At 34.3% G+C, this 21,444-nt stretch overlaps 1 protein-coding gene across 2 annotated transcripts in view; it reads right to left on the reverse strand.

Annotated features, from left to right (window-relative positions):
• The window catches only part of LOC144968525 (TNF receptor-associated factor 4-like), a 118,050-nt gene that overhangs the window by 75,431 nt on the left and 21,175 nt on the right, over positions 1 to 21,444 (reverse strand). The window contains exon 2 of one of the 2 annotated variants that reach the window (XM_078906983.1): positions 4,446 to 5,767. In XM_078906983.1, the coding sequence (XP_078763109.1) occupies positions 4,446 to 4,588 (143 nt within the window). In that variant the 5' untranslated portion in view covers positions 4,589 to 5,767. Of the gene's footprint in view, positions 1 to 4,445; positions 5,868 to 21,444 lie in introns of those variants that run through there. The other variant, XM_078906984.1, reaches the window with a different exon arrangement.

Raw genomic sequence — 21,444 nt, forward strand, 5'->3', positions numbered from 1 at the left:
ATTTGAATCTTGTGATAATATACTCAAGTAAAATACTCACCAGTTATTCTGTTGACCAAAAAAAAAAAAAAAAAAAAAAAAAAACCGTAACAAACTCACACAATAACAACGTGTCAGCTTCAAAATCTACTGTTTGAGAAAGTGAGAATCAAGAGAGAACTAATATCTCCGGCGGTCTAAATACAATAACAAAGCACTGACTGACGTCAACTTCATTCATTTTATCCATTGAACATTCCAATCATTTCATTCATTGCGTAATGAACGGGTTTTACAGATCTGCCCTACTCTGGAAAAAACCCATATTAACAAAATTTGGCCAGAAAGCTTGTCCTTCAAATATCGATCGATTTAAATGACCCTCATCTTGGCAAAAACTCTCAAACCTTGGACTTCGCGAAATCCAAGGTTTGGGAATTTTTGCCAAGATGAGGGTAATTTAAATGGATCTATATTTGAAGGACGGGTTTTCTGTCCAAATTTTTAAATATGGGTTTTTCCAGGGTACGACAGTGTTGGCAGTACTGCCAGGTCCAAAAGGTTGTGGTACTGTGACATGTCCCTGACCGAAGGCTACGATCTTAATGTCAGGTTTCTGTAGTACTATGAAAAATCACTTTTTCTACATTTTGATCTGGAAACTCGTCCTTTAAATAATATCGATAAATTAAAATAACCCTCGTATTGTCAAAACCCTCTAACGTAGGGTTTCAAGGATGTCCAGAAAAGTCCCACGTTTGAAAGGGGGTGGGGGTGGGGGTGGGGGGTGGGGGGTTTGTTGTTATTGTTGTTGACAAGATAGAGGTCATTTTCATCAATCGATATTTGAAGGATGGGTTGTCTGGCAAAGAGAAGGGTCTAACCTACTCTGACATATCACAGAAAAGTTTTACCTAAAAAATACCACCCACTGTCTCAAAATGCCATTTAGTTGGTCTAATTTAATACTAAAACTTGTATTTATATTATACTATAAAGAAAAATATACAACCTGGGTTGTTCTTATGTGTTTTATTGAAAACAATTGACATTGTTTCTTACATAAAATAAAAGCTAAATCGCGTATCTCTGATCAGTTTATCATTAAGATCACGTTTTATCATTTTGTTCATCCCGACACAATACCCATTTGAGACAATAATTCATTTCATAAAAGTGAGTGGAGCAGGCACTTATGTTGGTTACAACAAGATATGAAGTGAGTAGAAAAGTGCCAGAAGACAATAGAGAATAAAAAATTTTCGCGGCGGTGGTGGGGTTTGAACCTGCGACCTTACTGGTACGACAACTCCCACCACCGCCGCGAAAATTTTTTATTCTCTATTGTCTTCTGGCACTTTTCTACTCACTTCATATCTTGTTGTAATCAGTAATTCCCTTATCAATCGATGAGGATGACCCCCCCCCCTCCCCTCCCTCCCCCGAATTGTCAACATTTTATAAATGTACGAGACTATTTTCAAAGTTCGGGTTCATTTCAATCAATTTATATTTTTCAGTTGAATAAAAGTTTTCTGGCCCAAATTAAATGAACACCCCCCCCCCAAAAAAAAAAAAAACAAAACAAAAAAAAACAAACAAAACAAAACACAAAAAAACCCCACAAAAACAGAACAATGTTTTCTCAGACCACAGGCACTATCAGTATGTTCTACCCCGTAAATGTGTGAGTCAGGAATTTGTCAACCATGACCCAGTGTTTTGGTACTACGATTATTGACAATGATACTTATTTATGTATGAGATAGCTATTTAATATTCATTATTATCAATTAACATTGAATTTTGTTTATATAATTTTGATAAATTGTATCTATGCATGAAAGTTACACAAAGCATTTATTAAAGGTTTTTAGAACCTATTAGCTCTTAAACGATACGGCACGATACGTCACTTTGTACTGCTATGTGGTCTTGTGGTATGACACTCGCTTACGGATCGGAAGTTCCTGGGTTCGAGCCTCGCGCATATTTGAGTCCTTGGAAAAGGCTCTTTACTCACATTCTCGCACTCAGGTGTAAAATGAGTACCTGGCCGTTAAACAGCGTTGTCTCTGTCAGAAAAATTGTAATATCGCCTAACCCTAACAGGCTTCATGTCTCGTTCTAGATGCTACATGTTGCTGTTGGTCAGGGGCCCCTTGTAAAGCGCTTTGAGCACATTAAGTGGATATTGCGCTGTATAAAAGCTCTATTTTATATAGTGACAAAAATAAAAGAATGTATGAAAGAGTACAACGCAATCTGGCCTGCTGCATGGAGCAGAACTTGAGAACCGCAATGAACTAAAGTCGACATTACGATTTCCGGTGCTCAATACTCAATACTAATATTTATGGAACGTGAAGGCACTGGCAACTGACAGAAGGAGTTGTCGCATTATAGCTTTGGGCAAGATCATAATGTCATGCAGCACCTTGGCCAAATACGTAACCGGCCGTCTAAAAGCGGTAATAATACTAAATGCTGGAAATCGAATTTATTGGATCAATAAAAATGAAACTTGAGCCTTAATTTCTATTCGTTATGGTGGAGAATACAAACGATTTCTAGCATTTCCAAAATCAAAGCTGGTATAACTAACTTATCATTGATGAACAATTTCATTGATTGCCGGTGCTCAATAACTCTCTACTAATATTTATGGAACTTTAAGGCACTGGCAAGTGACAGACGGAGTTGCCGTGTAGCCTTGGGCAATATTCTGTCACTCGACAGCTTGACAAAAAATGATGTGACTAATCATGTCAAAACGGTATTATGTCGGGACGGACCGTGTGCTAAAAACTGACTTTTAAGCCTAACTTATAATATTATGTGAGTTAAAATGATACTAAGCTACTATAAGCTGTAAACTGTAAAAATTATTGAAACAAATGAGTAAAATAACTTAGAAAAAGAACAAAATACCAAATAAGGAATGTTTCGAATGCTTCTTCAGCCAATAACAAAAACAAAAAAATCCAATAAAAACATTAAAAAAAACATCACTTAAAATCCTGGCAGGCAGCAGAGAATAATATTTCTGAAGAAGGGCTTTGAGACCAAAACGTTTCATGTTTGGTATTATGTTCTTTTTTGAAGCTGTTCTATTCATTTCGGTTCATTACGTTTTAATTTCTCAGTGAGGAGGTTGGGTTTTGTTTCTCATACTTAAGAAAAATTAAATTTCCCATTTCTCAACATTTTTCTAGAGGGTATTGTGGATGGTAAAAGAGGGAGAGGGAGACAAATAAGAAGATACAGCAGGCACAAGACTTCAGCGAATTAATGAATAAGCCAGTGACTGATTGTGGAAGGATGGCCCAGGACAGAAGCTTGTTTCCGTTGGCAATTGAGGAGGCCGCATCTAGGATGAAGGGATAAGCCACGATGATGATGATGATGACGATGATGATGATGATGATGATGATGATGATGATGATGATGATGATGATGATGATGATGATGATGATTATGATGATTTCTCAACACTATGACTTCAAATCAACAATTTCTTCGAATTGATCACTCTGACATGATACTTTTTTGACCCGATGGGTCACATATAATAAAAGAATGACTCATAATAGTGCCATGGAGTCTTATGTCAGCTTTCAAGCCAAGAATGTGTCAAGGTAAGGTGATTTGGTGCTGGTCAAAGGTTTATTATTTTAGGAGTGCGTCTAGATTTATGGCTGGTCCATACCAATGCCAGATCGCCAGTGGTCACTTGGTTGTAAGTTATTGTTGGTGCCGGGTGGGTAGGAGTCTAATCATGCATAGCGGCTGTTTGACACTTGGGACGGTGCTCAGCTGGATTAATTGTGTCATAGAGGTGCAATGGTGATTCATGTCGGATTGTGGCTAATGATGGTGGTGGTGGTGGTGGTGTCAGTGATGGTGGTGGTGGTAGTAATTATGTAGTAGTGGTAGTAGTAGTAGCACTAGTAGTAGTAGTAGTAGTAGTAGTAGTAGTAGTAGTAGTAGTAGTAGTAGTAGTAGTAGTAGTAGTAGTAATATCAGTAATAGTAATAGTGATTGTTGCAACAGCAGCAATATGAGCCATAGACATTTTTAAAAAATCAATCTAACTTAGGCCGATACTCGAAATAACGGAGAGCATCGACATTACTCTCTCTCTCTCTCTCTCTCTCTCTCTCTCTCTCTCTCTCTCTCTCTCTCTCCACCAATATCTATCTATCTATCTATCTATCTATCTATCGACCTTTATCTCTTTCTCTCACTCGCTCACTCTCTATCTCTCGCCTTCTTTATATGACATTCTCAATATCTGACCACTACCTCTCTCTCTCTCTCTCTCTCTCTCTCTCTCTCTCTCTCTCTCTCTCTCTCTCTCCACTTCCTCCCCAATATATCTCTGTCTTTTCATCCGGTTGTACACAAACAAGAGTAAACATATTTATCCCTGGAGCTAAAGCTAGGAATAAAACTGATGTACTCACCTCAAAAATTCTTGTAGACACATGTCACAAAACCGATGTCCGCATGACCTAACCATGACGGGGTCTCTCATTGGAAGACGACATATGGGACAGTAACAACGCCTTCGGAGTTTGTCCGTGAACACCAGACTATAGCCAGGCATGTTGTTAGCAGGTATAATAATAGCACCAAAACCTCCACGAAAAAATCACGAAAATTCCACGAAACTCTCCAAGATATCCAAGACTCCTAGAGTTCACTTGTAAATCTGATAAATCCGAAAAAGAAACTTGGAGACGAAATGTTGGATTTCACAGCATTTTATTATTATCTAGTTAAATAGAAGGGCTCAATGGGTGCAAGACTGTTTACAATACACACGATTTAGTATCATAGTAAATCTACCAGCTCCCTATAATATTTGAATTTATGATTTTACAAAATAAAAACCCAAAGGAATTGCCTATTACACTTAATATAATGTTAATGAACTAATAGGGAAGTTCTCAGTGCTAAGAACAACTAAAATTACTCTAATGAAAACACTTCTGTTCACCGGCTCATCGATTATATTATTATCCTTGATCAATGAATTGGAAACACGTGATGATAATAAAAATAATATTAATAACGATAGCAAATTCCACGGATAAATTAAAGAACGCGCTATTCAATAATTGAATGGTTTATTATTGTTTGACGAGATCGATAAGAACAATAGGAAATCGCTGTATGTATCTCAAGCTATTCCTGGTCATGTTTAATTCACGCAGCCGTCATTGCAATGCATACATCCGTGGCGAAACAAAAAATCAATCCTGGTATTATAGTGGTAATAACAATAATAGAAGCAATGATAATGACTTCTGTCACGGGCTTTGCATTTATTATGGGAAATCAGCTGTGCAATTATGATAATAATGATATGTTATTATGGTCAACAATTTTGCTTTGTCAATCCATTGAAAAGAGAGACACTGTTTCTTGTTTTTAATAGTTTAGGACGGTTTTGAGACGAAATAATTGACGTCTTTGGCTGTGACAGTGTTGTATTATTTTATATAGGTACATATTTTTTAAAAATAAAATTTTTGGGTCTAATTTGATGAGCCTTAGATACAAGTCGTTTCAAGCACAGCACCTACAGTTAAAGCCCGGGTGTGATAAAGAGTGCAGTTGTCAGAGAGGATCCTTGAAATTTCTAATAATGATGTCGTGGTCGAAAATATAATCCTAATCTCCACTTGAGTAGGAACCTGGGAATTGTTACGTCAATGGTGACTGTAGTTTGCTTACAACAACATCATTGGATCGTCATTGGACATGGCGAGGATTTATTTACCTGGAAAGAGATTGTTGTTGAAAATTTATTAGGGCATATCATTGGGAATGGTATGATTCTTAAGCAAACAGATTAAGAATAAGATAATATTATAATGATAATACCAAAAAAAAAAAAAAAAAAAAAAACAACAAAAAAAATACAAAAAAAACAAACAAACAAAAACAAAACAAGACAAACAAACAAAAGAAACCAAAACAACTTTAGTGTGTGTGTGTGGGGGGGTAAGTAGGCGACGGAGAGCAGAGACGAGAGTGCGGAGAGGGAGAGGGAGGGGGTTGTTTAATGGTTGATTAATTGATTAATATCTATTGATAAGACGATTAGACATTTAGCCTCTCCACTTATCCAATCTTGACTTTGAATGAATCAATGTTAAGCATGACTTGGTCTTTTTTTCCCCCAACTAATTCTTCCCTTTGCCATTGTTACAATGCCATTATCTTGCTCTGTTTTGTTTGGTTTTCTGTAAAATTTTGATCTCTCGTATAAATTTTTGTTTGAGAACAAAGCTTAAAACTCATTGGAAATCGCATGTCCTTGAAACAACCTTAGTTGTCATGTATTTAAATTATAGGTATGGAGTTGTTTGCTAAGACGATAATACACGTTTGTACTGGGTACTCTAGCAGTTGCGCTCATTTTATATTAAATTATTATTTTGTTTTTATACAGTTTACTCCAGTGTTGAGACAGTTGGATATTACGGTGTAATCCGCATTAAATCAACATTGTGTAAGTCAATTTCTGCTTTAAGTCAACACCTCTTGTTGGTCCCAAATTTTCTTTTCTTTATCCTATTTTGTTCCATTGATAATTTATAAAGTAATTTTTTCTTAAAGTCAACCAATCATTCTGGTCCTGCGGTTTTTGCTTTATCAAAATTAAACTGTATTTTAAAAAGCAACAGAACAAGACAAAAAAACCCAACCCCCCGCCACCCCCCCAGCCCCCCCCCCCCAAAAAAAAAAGAACCAAAAAAAAATCAAACAAAAAAAAACAAAAAAAAAACCACACAAACCCAACCCCCCCCCCCCCCCCCAAAAAAAAAAAAAAAAAAAAAACGCAAAAAAACAAACAAACAAACAACAAAAAAACAAAAACAAAAAACAAAACAAACAAACAAACAAAACAACAAAAACAAAACAAAAACCCAACTAACTAAACAGACAAAGAAATATGCACATTTTCAAAGCGCATTTTCACCAAATTCACTATCTACATTCAATAAACTTCGCATACTTCGTTTTTTCCTACAATATGTCATATTATATGCTAAACCAAATTTTATGTCCATTTCATACAGACCACGAGTCTTGCTAGCCATCCTTTTAAATATTAACACTCCTACAACTTTGATCTCTGCCCATAACAAAATACCCAACTACACTTATGTGAGATTTATGTATTACCTTAAGAGCCAGAATTTTGAAATTGTGTACCACACTGAACATTGCTTTATTGAATCCGTCACAAGTAGTCCTTCAGAGCAATTTAGCCCTTGGAGCCAGTTTATCCTGGTTTCTACAGCGTGAAACGGACAATAGTAATTGCTTGCTACCCTTTGAATAGAACGCTAGTCTGTCGCAAAGTACTTCCCGCAAGATCGAACAGACCCAGCTACCCAATAACTGTTGTGTGGACAGTGGGGTCAGAAAAAATATCTCGACTACACCCGGGTTCGATCTTGGTTCCTTTGCGTGTAAAGCCAGTGCTCTACTAACTGAGCTATCGGACTCCCTCTGTCACAAGACACGATTTAATTTCTCTCGCTAGCAACACAATCTGATCTCTACTATCAACTTACCCATAAATAGAGTTTGTATTCATTTGAAGTGGAAATCATCCGAGCAGTGCAAAAAATTGGTCACTGTACTAAATATAAAACGTTTATCTATTGTATATAGGTTTATTTACTGTTGTTATAATCTTTAACAACTGAGTAATCAAAGAACTGAATGCTGCAATATCATAAACATTATCGACAGGAATAATGCGGTGAAAATGATGGTTGTATTTTTATAACAAAAGTAAGACCATCCTTAATATGACTCACTGGCTCGAAATAGTGTTATGTCGAGGTGATTTAAATTGGAAACAATTGAAACGTAGTGAAATATATGAGACTCGAGTAACATATAGATGGTACGAAGATGACGTCACTCAGGTCTTTGTTATTGTTTTTTGCCATCCGCGTTTATGAGTAATGCTCACTGAACTGTATTAACCCGACTATAAACGTTCATGGATACACAAAGTTTTGTGTGTTGGTCTGTTATACTTCCGGATGGCAATGTTAAGAGCTTCTTAGCCAAGCGCATACTATCTATAAATGATTTGTTGAGGGCAATGGATGATGTCTCGTATTGTGACAAAAACTAACATTTTTTTTATTTCTAGTCATTTCAACTTTAAAATTAAATTTTGACATAAGGATCAACTCAACACATAATACCGTTTTGAGACGATAGGTCGCAAATGTCACACAATCAGATGAATGCATTTAAAGCTTATCTCTGGACTTGTTCATGAATACATTGTTTCCACCCTGTCTATAGATTACAATAAATTTTATATTTTAGATATTCAAAACTTTATCAAGATTAGTAATCGATTTACATCTTCAGTTTTAAAAGATAAATTCAGTCTAAATTCTAAACATGTGATTCATCGCTTATAAGTGGTACAGTGGGACCTCGAAATCGAGAATCTCTAAGATCGGGGAAACCCAGCAAATCGGGACGAATGTTTCCAATTTAGGGGGATCCTACATGCATTTTGTCGGAATAAACAGGATTCGTAACGTGAGTTTTATAAATTATATTAAAAATAATCAAGAGCTACGGAATTTGGGCTTTTCACACTTTCCAACTCAATCCAAGCCACCATGTTACAGCGTTAACATCGAAGAGAGACTAATATTCATTTTCCTCAAATGAAGTAAATAACCCAATCCTAAGTTCTATACATGAATTTTCTATTGTAGGGAGTCCCGATAGCTCAGTTGGTAGAGCACTCGCATCACACGCAAAGGGACCGAGATCAATCCCGGGTTCAGTCGAAGTTTGTTTGTTTTTTTCAATTTGGGTTATCGGACCTGCAAATAAGTACACGTCCCTTACAATGCAAAAAATTCAAAATATCTTATTCTTTGGGGTTAAAATTCCAATGTCCTAAAATACAAATTACAATTTTTTTAGATTTTCAAGTACGCTTTGTAAAGCGCTTTGAGCACGTTTAGTTGATATTGCACTATATAAATGATTTTTTTTTTTAAAGCAAGTCTGCTTTATACAAGTGATAGAGTTTCAATTTTTGTTGTGTCCTCTCTGTAATACGATTTGTAATGTTATATCATGTATCTATTCAAGCATACCTGACACGAGTTTACTAAAGGATGTATCGGAAGGAACGGTGCAAAGAATGTTATGTATGTATAGCACCTCGTTAGGAAAGACGGAAAGGTTCAAAATAAACAAATATAAAGATTCGAATAAATATAGGCTACATAGACCTTGTAAAGGTTTCGTGTCGAGTGAACTTTATATAGAAGGAACGAAATTGACGTCACTTAGCTTTCTGCTATTGTTTTTATAGTCAGCCATTTTTATGAGTAGTTCTCGCTAAATTGTATTAATCAGACTATAAACGTTTAAGGTTACACATAGTTTTGTGTGTTGGTACGTTATATCCGCTGGCGGATGTTGTGAGCATATTGGCCAAACGCATAGCATCAATACGCAGGAACATAATATTATAACCACTTTCACGACAGGCTATGGCACACGTGTTATTCCAGTTTTATATTGTGATGGGCCAAATGAAGAAAAACAATTGAGATTTACGTCAAGTTGATTACAATAACCAAAGACGCATAGAAAACACAGCAGTTGACACCATGGCCAAGATTACATTAAAAAAGAATAAATGTGACCCAACGTCTAAAAACGGTATTATGTCGGGATGAACCAGATGCCACAAAGTCAAATTATAGTTAAACTGGCCAAAAATATGAATTATTGGTATTCAGCATTCACAAATATGATATTCATTCTTCTCAATAAAACATAAAGACTCAACGCAAGTCTGATAATTCTGGCCACAAATTCAATTTTCAGCAACTTAATCATTCCGACTTAATACCGTTTTGAGACGAAGGGTCACAAATTATATAGAGAACGGATTTGTACCCAAGTCGTCCGGAAATGGTTTTATGTCAGAGTTAACTCAATAATGAATATTGAAGCGGAGACGCCTGTACATATTTTCAATTCTGTCTCGGATTTTAGTTTAAAAAATAACTAACTAGGGTATTTATAAAGCGCAATATGAACTAAAAGTGCTCAAAGTGGATTACAATGGGGCCCTAGTCAACTGCAATTCTTACACATGTAGGACGAGGCATGACTTCTGCTGGGCGATTGTTGGCTATATGATTTTTTCGACAGAGTCAACGCTGTCAACGGTCAGGCCCTCATTTCCAACAGTTGAGAGAATGTGAGTAAAGAGCCTTCTGTAACGACTTAACTATGCGCCGCTTAGAGCGGGACTCGAATCCTGGACCTTCCGCTCCGAACGCGAGTGCTTCCACATAGCCACACTTAACTTATAGGGTTTCTGAATAACATGAAATAATTGTTTCTATATTTAAAAAAAAAGTACAAAACATTCAATAAGTTTAAACGAAACATTCAACGCATTCATTGAAAAGAAACCGCTTCATTTGTTTCCCTACATGTTTAATTGTTTGTTTTGACAAAGTGGAAACCCGAAGCGTCAACATTCTATGTCTGTCGTGTGTTATTTATTGAAGCTTTCCATAATAATATCTTTACACTCGTCTTCAACTTTACATATTCAAAGCAGGTGCTGCACAATCGTAATCGACGCCACTTACGAATACTCACGGGATAAGCATATTGTGTTATCGACGACTTACAACAAACTCAAGATAACTTACTTCCCTAGAAATTTCGATAACCCACTCCTTCCTGTATCTTCCCACATACTTTCAACCCTCCAGAACTAATCCCGTGCAAGTAGGTGTAGGTATACAGCATAGGGAAGACTAATTATTTTTCAACAAAACCACCTCTCTCTCTCTCTCTCTCTCTCTCTCTCTCTCTCTCTCTCTCTCTCTCTCTCTCTCTCTCTCTCTCTCTCTCTCTCTCTCTCTCTCCACCCCCTGTATCTATCTATCTATCTATCTATCTATCTATCTATCTATCTATCTATCTATCTATCTATCTTCTATCAATCTATCAATCTATCTATCTATCTATCTATCTATCCATCCATCTATCTATCTATCTATCTATCTATCTATCTATCTATCTATCTATCTATCTATCTATCTATCTATCTATCTATCTATCTATCTATCTATCTATCTATCTATCTTCTATCAATCTATCTATCTATCTATCTATCTATCTATCTATCAATCTATCAATCTATCTATCTATCTATCTATCTATCTATCTATCTTCTATCAATCTATCAATCTGTGTACCTTTCTATTTCTCTCTCTCTCTCTCTCTCTATCTATCTATCTATCTATCTATCTATCTATCTCTATCTCTTTCTCTCATCTTATTCATTGCCATTCTCCCGTACTATGAGAAAACACATTTTTATTTTACAGTTTAACCAGACAAGTCTTTCAACCCATCAAAATGGTCCACACCTTGTCAAAATTAATCATCGGGGTTTTAAATGTTTAAAAAATTAAGGGTCATTTTAATTAATAAGTTTTTAATCAAAAGAAAAATTCCGCCAAAATGAAAAAAATCCCCACGTGTTTTGTGCGAATATGGCAGCTTTCTCAATGCCACTATCGATATCTTTATGCCCTCCACTTCTCTGTCTACTTCAATCTATTATTGATGAGAGGGGAAGAGGCGATATATAGCAGAAATGGTTTACTTAGACGTCTATCGTTTAACTAATGCGATTCGTGCGTAGGGAGTAGCTACTTGTCAAGCTATGAATGATTCAAAATGCCATTTTATTGAACACAAATTTAGACGTCTTGTGCATTATCGCCAAAGTTTAGGATAGAAATTACACACGTATAATAAGAGAGCATAACATTAATCTGATGCCCAACGAAAGTGAGAAAAAATTGTTCATAAAATAAAGCTTGAAGAATATAGTTTCAAAAACAATATTATTAGGATCCATTGATATTTAGAAAAAAAAACTGTTTTTATTATTATTATTATTATTATTATTATTATTATTATTATTATTATTATTATTATTATTATTATTATAATAATAATAATAATAAAAATAATAATAATAAATAATAATAATAATATTATTATTATTATTATTATTATTATTATTATTATTATTATTATTATCATTATTATTATTATTATTATTATTATTATTATTATTATTATTATTATTATTATTATTATAATTATATTATTATTATTATTAGTATCAGTGTTATCATTCTTCCTTCTTCTTCTTCTTCTTCTTCTTCTTCTTCTTCTTCTTCTTCTTCTTCTTCTTCTTCTTCTACTTCTTCCTCTTCCTCTTCTTCTAGTTAATATTATTATCATTATCATCATCATAATCATCATCATCATCATCATCATCATCATCATCATCATCATCATCATCATCATCATCATTATCATTATTATTATTATTATAATTAATAATAATAATAATAATAATGCTGAAAACTTATATAGCGCTATAACTCCGAGACACCAGACTCTAAGCGCTTAAATTACAAATTACTTTGGCTGAAACATACTCATTCACACACACAAGCACACACACACACACACATACACACACACAACACAACACACAACACAAACCAAACCTATCTTGCTTCTCATACCATCTACTAAAATCGAAACAAATATGTTTTAAGCGAACGTTTAAAAATAGACAAAGATTCTTTTTCACGAATGCTCTGCGGTAAGGCGTTCCAAATAGAGGGTCCGAAATGAGAAAAGGATCTCATTCCAGCATTTTTCCGAATTCGAGGGACAACTAGTTTTGTGGAATCACTGGCCGAACGTAAGGGGCGGGGTTTTGAATATCTTTCAATTAGTTCTGAAAGGTAGGAAGGGGCAGTACCTTCAAGACAACGATACACTAAAACACAAGCTTTGAATTTAATTCTTTTCTCAACAGGCAGCCAATGCAGGTCATGAAGTAGAGGTCCGGCAGAGTCGCACCTACGCTTCATAAATACTAGTCTGGCAGCGCTGTTTTGGACAATCTGAAGACGTATTATTATTATTATTATTATTATTATTATTATTATTATTATTATTATTATTATTATTAGGGGGGCGAAGTGGCCGAGTGGTTAAGGCATTTCACTGTGACCCGGAAGGAACCGGGTTCGAACCCCGCTTCAGGCACTTTCGTTTTTTTCCTTGAGCAAGATTATTAACCCCCAATTTGCTCACTTGAACACCATGGGTGATTCCTGTTGACATCAGACATCTTGTTTGATGAGTTATCGATATTCCTTCGTGGAATGCCTATGCGACGATATCTTATGATGTCGTGGCGGAAAAGGCATAATTTAAAAAATATATATATTATCATTATTGTTATTGTTATTATTATCATTATCATTATTATTATTATTATTATTATTATTATTATTATTATTATTATTATTATTATTATTATTATTATTATTATTATTATTATCGCTTTCATCATTATCATTATCATTCATTATTTTTCTTACCATATGAAACATTATATTGCCTGTTGCATATGTAATGCATTCATCACAGTCGTGTATAAATACATAGATATCAATATCGGTGACAATACAATAGATCTAGAGAGATACTATAACACATGGCTGTTCTAGACGGACATGAAGATATAAATATCATAAATTAGGAAATATTTGTTATAATATATTATGATATCGGTTGAGCGGTTGTATGCTATAGTAATAAAACACGCACACACATACACACACATACACACACAGACACACACAGACATACACACAGACATACACTAAGAGAAAGATAAAGAGAGAGAGAGAGAGAGAGAGAGAGAGAGAGAGAGAGAGAAGAGAAGAGAAGAGAGGATGAGATAGAGAGAAGGAGAAGGGGAGAAGTATTTTGTCGTATGCAGGTGGAGAATTATTTTGGTTGTTATCATGATGACGACGAGGGTGATGATGATGACGAGAATAATGATGATGATGATGATGATGATGACGATGATGATGATGATAATGATGAAGATGATGATGATGATGAGGATATGGATGATGATGATGATGATGATGATGATGATGATGATGATGATGATGTGGATGATGATGATGATGATGATGGTGATGATGATAATGATGAAGATGATGATAATGATGATGATGATGATGATGATGATGATGATGATGATGGTGGTGGTGGTGGTGGTGTTGATGATGATGAGCATGGTGCTGTTGCTGCTGATGATGATGATGATGATGATGATGATGATGATGATGATGATGATGATGATGATATGATGTTGATGACGATGATGACGACGACGACAACGACGATGAGAATGATGATGACGATGATGACGACAACGACGAAATGAAAATGATAAATGTGATGTCATGAATTAGCTGACGGGGTAGAAATTAAATGTTAACGCTAATATCGATGGTAGGGCTGTCGAAGATAACAAGTGTGGCAATGCTGATTTAAAGAATCAAAACAAACATTCCCCTGTAACAATTGACACTAACACGTCATAACCAACTAACTGTACCTTACACAGGAAAAGACAAAACAGAATATGTAAAACTGCTACAATCATATTATATTTATGTATCACAATATTATCCCAACTGGCACAGTGTCCTGAACACAAACGGTAATCCTGTTTTCTAAGCTACACCACTTTGTCAACATTGCACTCAATCTTAATATTGTGTTGACTTAAGAGAACATGATCTGTTCAAAAACTGATGGCGACTGAAAAATCATTTTTTTTTTTTACAAATTTCATTTTGGCCAGAAAACTTTAACTTCATGAAACGATCAATTCTGACATTCTTTAACTTAAAAAAAGAATCAAACCCGAGACTTCTTTTGAAGTCTCATGTTTGACAATTTTGGGGAAGTTGGGTTTAATTTTAATTTTAATTTTGAAGTTAACGATTTCTGGCCAAGATTCAGAAAACTACGTTTAGTGGATTTACGGATGAAAATACAGTGGTCCCGTCATGAAGATCACATTACTATGTTTATATTATTACATTCGATGGTAGATATCTACTAAGTCCGTTAGTTCATTGTATTTAGTTGTAGGCCAGTAGTAGTAATAGTATCGACTACAACGTGTAATACAGAACTAACAAGCAGGATGCCAATAATATGTAGAGCAATACAACTCTCGCTCTGCTAAACCGTTGCTGTACTCTATCGTCCTACTCAATGTCATTCTTGAGTCATTCATAATAATAAAACACAACGGGGTTGCCAACCCAAAATCTTTGAGAGAGAGAGAGAGAGAGAGAGAGAGAGAGAGAGAGAGAGAGAGAGAGAGAGAGAGAGAGAGAGAGAGAGAGGGAAGTTGTTTTGTTTGAAGACCAAATATACAAAAATTGTATATGTGACCTGTCGTTCCAAAAAGGTGATATGTCGGGATAGAAAAAGTACCACGAGGTGATTTTAAAGTTAAAATGTTCAGGATTGTGAGATTTTAGTTTTTGTCACTTTACGGAACGAAGTCCTATTCTGACGTAATCTGATCAAACGGTTTTTATAATTTTGGCCAGAAGCTTTTCCTTTAAATACCGACTGATTAAAATGACCCACATCTTGTCAAAATAAAACCTCTCGGACAAAGGACGTCCTTGAAATCCCTGAGTGGAAAGTTTTTGGCAAGATGACGGTAATTTTAATCCTGATTTTAATTGTAAGTCCTCAATAGAGCATTCATTCTGTACGATTGCTAGATAATTTTCATTATAAAGACAGGAATGGCATGTGGAGTAGGTAAGTGATTTTGTCAGGGATTCATCTCCATTGATTAAATAAGAGTGCATTCACAGTCGATTAATGATGATGATGATGATGATGATGATGATGATGATAATAATAATAATAATAATAATAATAATAAAATAATAGTAATAATAATAATAATAATAATAATAATAATAATAATAAGTAATATAATAATAATATAATAATAATAATAATAATAATAATAATAATAATAATAATAATAATAATAATAATAATAATAATAATAATAATAATAATAATAATAATAATAATAATAATAATATAACTTTATTGTCCAAAGAAATTGAAATTCATTTTGGTTCACATTGATGCCAATATAAAATACAATTATAATATAAGTTAGTAGACATAATATTATTATACACGTCAGTCTACAAACTCACGTAGGCGACATGCACGTGCACACACAACCACAATGATGCACACTTGACTCTTGAATATAACTCATCAATCAAGTAGAAACAAACATTATTTCACAGAAGAGAAGCAAACATGAATAGATAATGAAACAATAAATAATCAGTCTCTAATAACGGTCAGCATTAGCATCCATTGACGCCAACTAACAAAGGCCAATACACCGTTTTTAAAAAAAAGGATTGGCCCCTCAAAGCCACGATATAACGGGGGAAAGGAAGGAGTGACAGTCAAATAAAAAATTAAAAACAAAAACAAACCCAGTTAACTGCGGCACTCTGGAAAGACACGTATTAAACGTTTTGGCCAGAAACTCGTCCGTCACATATCCATTGATTTAAATGACCCTCATCTTGGCAAAATCTCTCAAACCTTGGACATCGCAAGGTCCCATGTTTGAGAGTTTTTTTTTATCAAGATGAAAGTCATTTAAATCAAACTCTCTTTGAATGACGGGTTTTCTGGCCAAATGTTTAAATACGATGTTTCAGGAGAATGGCAGTTAACTGGTAAAATCTAAGACAAAACACAATAATAATAAATCTAAATACCAAACTATCATCATAAAATGTAATAGTTCAAAAAAAGTAGCTGAGTTATCAACCGGTCCCCAAAACAGCTGGCTTGTACGTTATAGCAGGATATAAACAAAAGCCGACGACGGAGTAAAAGAGGTATATTATTATGAGCCTTTGTTTTTACCTGTAAAACGCCCCTCCAGTGCACACGCGACACGCCCCCACAAAGCAAGCATTTTGAATGTGACCCTTCCTGACTCAGTCGCCGGCTGTTGTCGCGTTCTCACTTCTCTCACCCTCTCTTCCGATCTCTACGGTAATAATCACTTTTTATAAGCGGACGATGGTACTCGAAATCCCGGGCCCTAAACTTTCCCCGATCTTTTAACACTGCTATTTATTGGGTTTTTGCGTGACTTCGTAGCAGAAAACAATGCAATATGTATTAATATTATAGTGTTTTCCCTATCGAATAATGTTATGAAGTAGAACAGATTCTAAACAAGAGAAAAAAAGTTATATATATATATATATATATATATATATATATATATATATATATATATATATATATATATATATATATATACAGCGGCGTGGCGTATTGACGGCATATGGTGGTGCCATGATAAGAAGAAGAAAACAATTTCTAAAACAGTGAACACGATTAAGAGGAGAGAGCACATGTTAAAACTCTCTTTTTTGGAAAGGTAGAAGGAGGGTCGATGGTTTCTACGAGTGGACAAAACTCACAAAAACAAATAATTCATGAAAACAACAAGCCACAACACTGAGATACAAGTCCCGTGTGAAAAGGTCTTTGTAATTATTCTTTGTCCACCATTTAAAGGATTGGATTTGGTAGATAATGCAATCAATATGTGATAAAAGTAAATCAAAGAGAAAAGAAACCTATAACAGAAATTACTTACTTTTAGTACTTGTAAAGAAAATCTGCACGGCGATATTTCATCTCTGCAAATCTTTTTATAATTTGTTTATTGAAATCTTGAATGGCATCTATTTCAGCTTTGTGAATTGACAGAATCATTAACGAATTTAACCGCTCCTGTTTCATCGAATTTCGCAAGAAATTTTTCACTCTTTTAAGGGTGCTAAAACAACGTTCAATACGATGGAAGTGGTTAAGGTCACTATAGCCTATAGATGTCCATGATTTGTCAGTGTTTATTGTATCTCTAAAAAGTAGACAATAAAAACAAAAGAAACGTTTTTATTTCTAAACTAACTGTGAGCCATTCATGTCACTGAAAAAGAGCGTTTTCGAGATTTCCACACCTGTTTAATTCAAAATCAGTTGGTTGGTGAGGAACTAGTCTTTTTATTTCTAATTTGTCATCTAGTGTCAATCTCCCAAACGGTCGGTGAAGTAAAGAGTCAGCTTGATTCATTGCAATTCATTGCTTAACAAAACAAAACTTCAAAGCATATCTCAAATAATGGAAATCAGTGGAATACGATGAATGATTCCACAAATAAAAGGTAGATTCAGATCTCAAAGATCACAAAGAAAAAATCAATCCACTTAAGTACTTAAGAAATCAAAATACACACCAAAGTATAACTGTTGACAATCTTCACTTTCTTTCTCTGACTGACACAAATACACACGCACAAACACACACATACACACACACAAATAAACACTCATACACACGTAACCATCAACTTGACACTACAAGCAAGAAAAATGTTGGTAAATTCGTCCACAATGCTTGGTTGCAAAGAATTACTTTATTCAATAATCGTGAAAAAGAGGTGGTTGGGGGGGGGGGGGGATTTTGATGTCATATTTTAAAGTTTTATGTTGTTTTTCTTTGCTGCTTACAAATAAACTTGACAATGATCAGTGCTTTTGACAGTTAATGTAATATTTTGGACGGCCGATGTTACCCTAATTATGACGTAAATGGTGCAACATTGGCGCATCCCCCCCAGTCCAACGGTGGAGCTCTCAGATCCTGGCACAAGTCGAGGGGTTTTCCGCTATTTGAAGATAGTATAATTCGACCCAGTTTCTCGCTCAATCAGCTGTAGCGATACTAAATAAAGTATAGAGCATTAACTGGAGCTTGGATTGCTTTGCACCACGGTGTTGATTTTGTCACTAATTCGCGCAGTGATGTCACCAACACACGAGTCGGCGCAGTGCGTGAATCGGAATCTTGAATAGAGCGGAGACTAAAAAGGCAGTATGTTGTTGGTGAGTTGGCGAAAGACAGTGGAGTTAAAATTTCTCCGTTTTATTTTTAATTAAATCATGCTGTTAATGATTTTTAAAAGATTGGTGCGGTGCCTGGCACCATTCGATCCAATGGCCCCACGCCACTGTATATATATATATATATATATATATATATATATAATATATATATATATATATATATATATATATATATATATATATATAAAATTCTTCTTCTTCTTCTTCTTCTTCTTCTTCTTCTTCTTCTTTTCTTCTTCTTCTTCTTCTTCTTCTTCTTCTTCTTCTTCTTCTTCTTCTTCTTCTTCTTCTTCTTTTTTTATTATTATTATTATTATTATTATTATTATTATTATTATTATTATTATTATTAATTATTTTTATTATTATTATTATTATTATTATTATTATTATTATTATTATTATTATTATTATATTATTATTATTTTATTATTATTATTATTATTATTATTATTATTATTATTATATTATTATTATTATTATTATTATATTATTATTATATTATTTATTATTATTATTTTATTATTATTATTATTAATTATATTATTATTATTTATTATTATTATATTATTATTATTATTATTATTATTTGAGGGGAATAAGCTTGAATAACATAGAGTGCTCGGCAGTTTTTTTTTTGGAACGCGAATTATTAAATATTCCCACCTCGCTTGTTTTCTTTTCCTACAACGTTGTTTATATAGACTAATCGGCAGATATATAGTTAGATGGGCAGTATAATAAACTCAGTACATAATAAATACAAAGTTTTTTAGTGAAATATTTTGTCCGTCTTTGGGAAAATAAATAGAATTAGAAAACGCAAACGATCAATAAGAAACCAACCGTCTATTAACTGCATGTTACACTAGCATACACGGTAGGTAGTCGGTAAATCGTTAAATTAGCTATTTCCACACGCTCTCTATTCTATTTTTTATTGATTGCATCGTGCAATTGTATGTTACATTCGCTATAAAACTCCTATGCAATATTACCGAGTAAATCGGCACGCGACTAGCATGACTATTTATTGATATTCTCTAAGTCAGACGAGTACAAAAATAACTGTATTGTTGTCTTCATCACTTTGGTTTTTATTTGTGTTAATGTATTTTCCTGCCAAACTGCCAAATTAGGCAGAGGGCACTGCCTGCTTTAAGTAGAAGACGATCCCGATAGCTCAATTGGCAGAGCACTCGTTTCACACAATCAGGAGACTTGACGTTCGATCCCCAGTTGAGGCAGGCTAATGTTTTGGAATGTGCTCTTTTTCATTGTATTTTTTCTTTCTGTTTTGCCCGCATTGTTTCATACACACCTTTTCAGATTTGATTTTATTGCTGAACATTGACAAACCACCTTTTTTAAACATTTTGACCAGAAATTTTTTACTTCCCTCCTATATCGATTGCTTAAAATAATCTCCAATTTGTCAACAATTTTGAAACCCGAGACTTCTTGGAGGCCCTCTTTAAAGTCTTATAACTCGCATTCTCTCATCGTACTCAGGTGTAAAAGGAGTACATTGCCGGTATTTGTCAATATATATATATATATATATATATATATATAATATATAACATTGCATCAAAGTCGTCATTTTTCTCAATGTTGCTGTTGGCTTAGAACTCTTTGTAAAGTGCCTCCAGTTATATTCATTAGCTAAAAGTGCCTCCAGACATATTCATTGGATAATGAGCTGTATAAAAGCTCATGTTTAAAAATTAAAAACAAAACAAAACACGCAACTTTCATTGTTGTAAATGTGGAATCTCTTGTTAAAAGTCATCAGCTACAAGATATTCCAAATATCCTCGTTGTGAAAAAGAATGAGAAATTAAAAGAAGTAAAAACACGAACAAATAAGCAAACAAACATAATATAAACTGACAGATTCACCACAATTTACCAAATATTTTTCATGTCCTATTTATCGCTATTAATTTACTTTATCACAACCCACGCTTTTACTTATAAAATAGAAAGCCGGCAAAAATGATTATACAAACACACCCTTTACCTGCTTTTCACCAGAACCGTATACTTTTGGCACTGTGGTATGTTTTTCTAGTCGCTAAAGTAATCTGTTCGAGTTTTAGTTTCTTTCTTTTATTATAATTTCCTAAAGTGAAAAAAAAGGATTAGATCGCGAGTTAAATATAGACAAGTATAAATTAAGTGCTGATTTTTCCTCACTTTATCAAAGAGCTGTAGTCACTTATAACACCAGTCAATCAGTCATAGAAAGTAAAGCGCCGCTGATTTATCACTTTCATGCCTTGAAAATAAGATAAAAAGGAAATTTTAAACACCCTACTCCCAAATAGTCATCCTTCGGAACCATTTGACAAACGGAGCCGGAAATTATCCCGGTTTCTCTCGCGTGAAACGTTCAATAGCTATTGCTAACAACTATGTGGTAGTACTTTCCGTCAGATCAGACAGACCCAGCTACCT

This window comes from Berghia stephanieae, chromosome 3 (genome assembly GCF_034508935.2).
Source record: "Berghia stephanieae isolate SIO BIC M18660-M18661 chromosome 3, UCSD_Bste_1.3, whole genome shotgun sequence".
Lineage (NCBI taxonomy): Eukaryota > Metazoa > Mollusca > Gastropoda > Nudibranchia > Aeolidiidae > Berghia > Berghia stephanieae.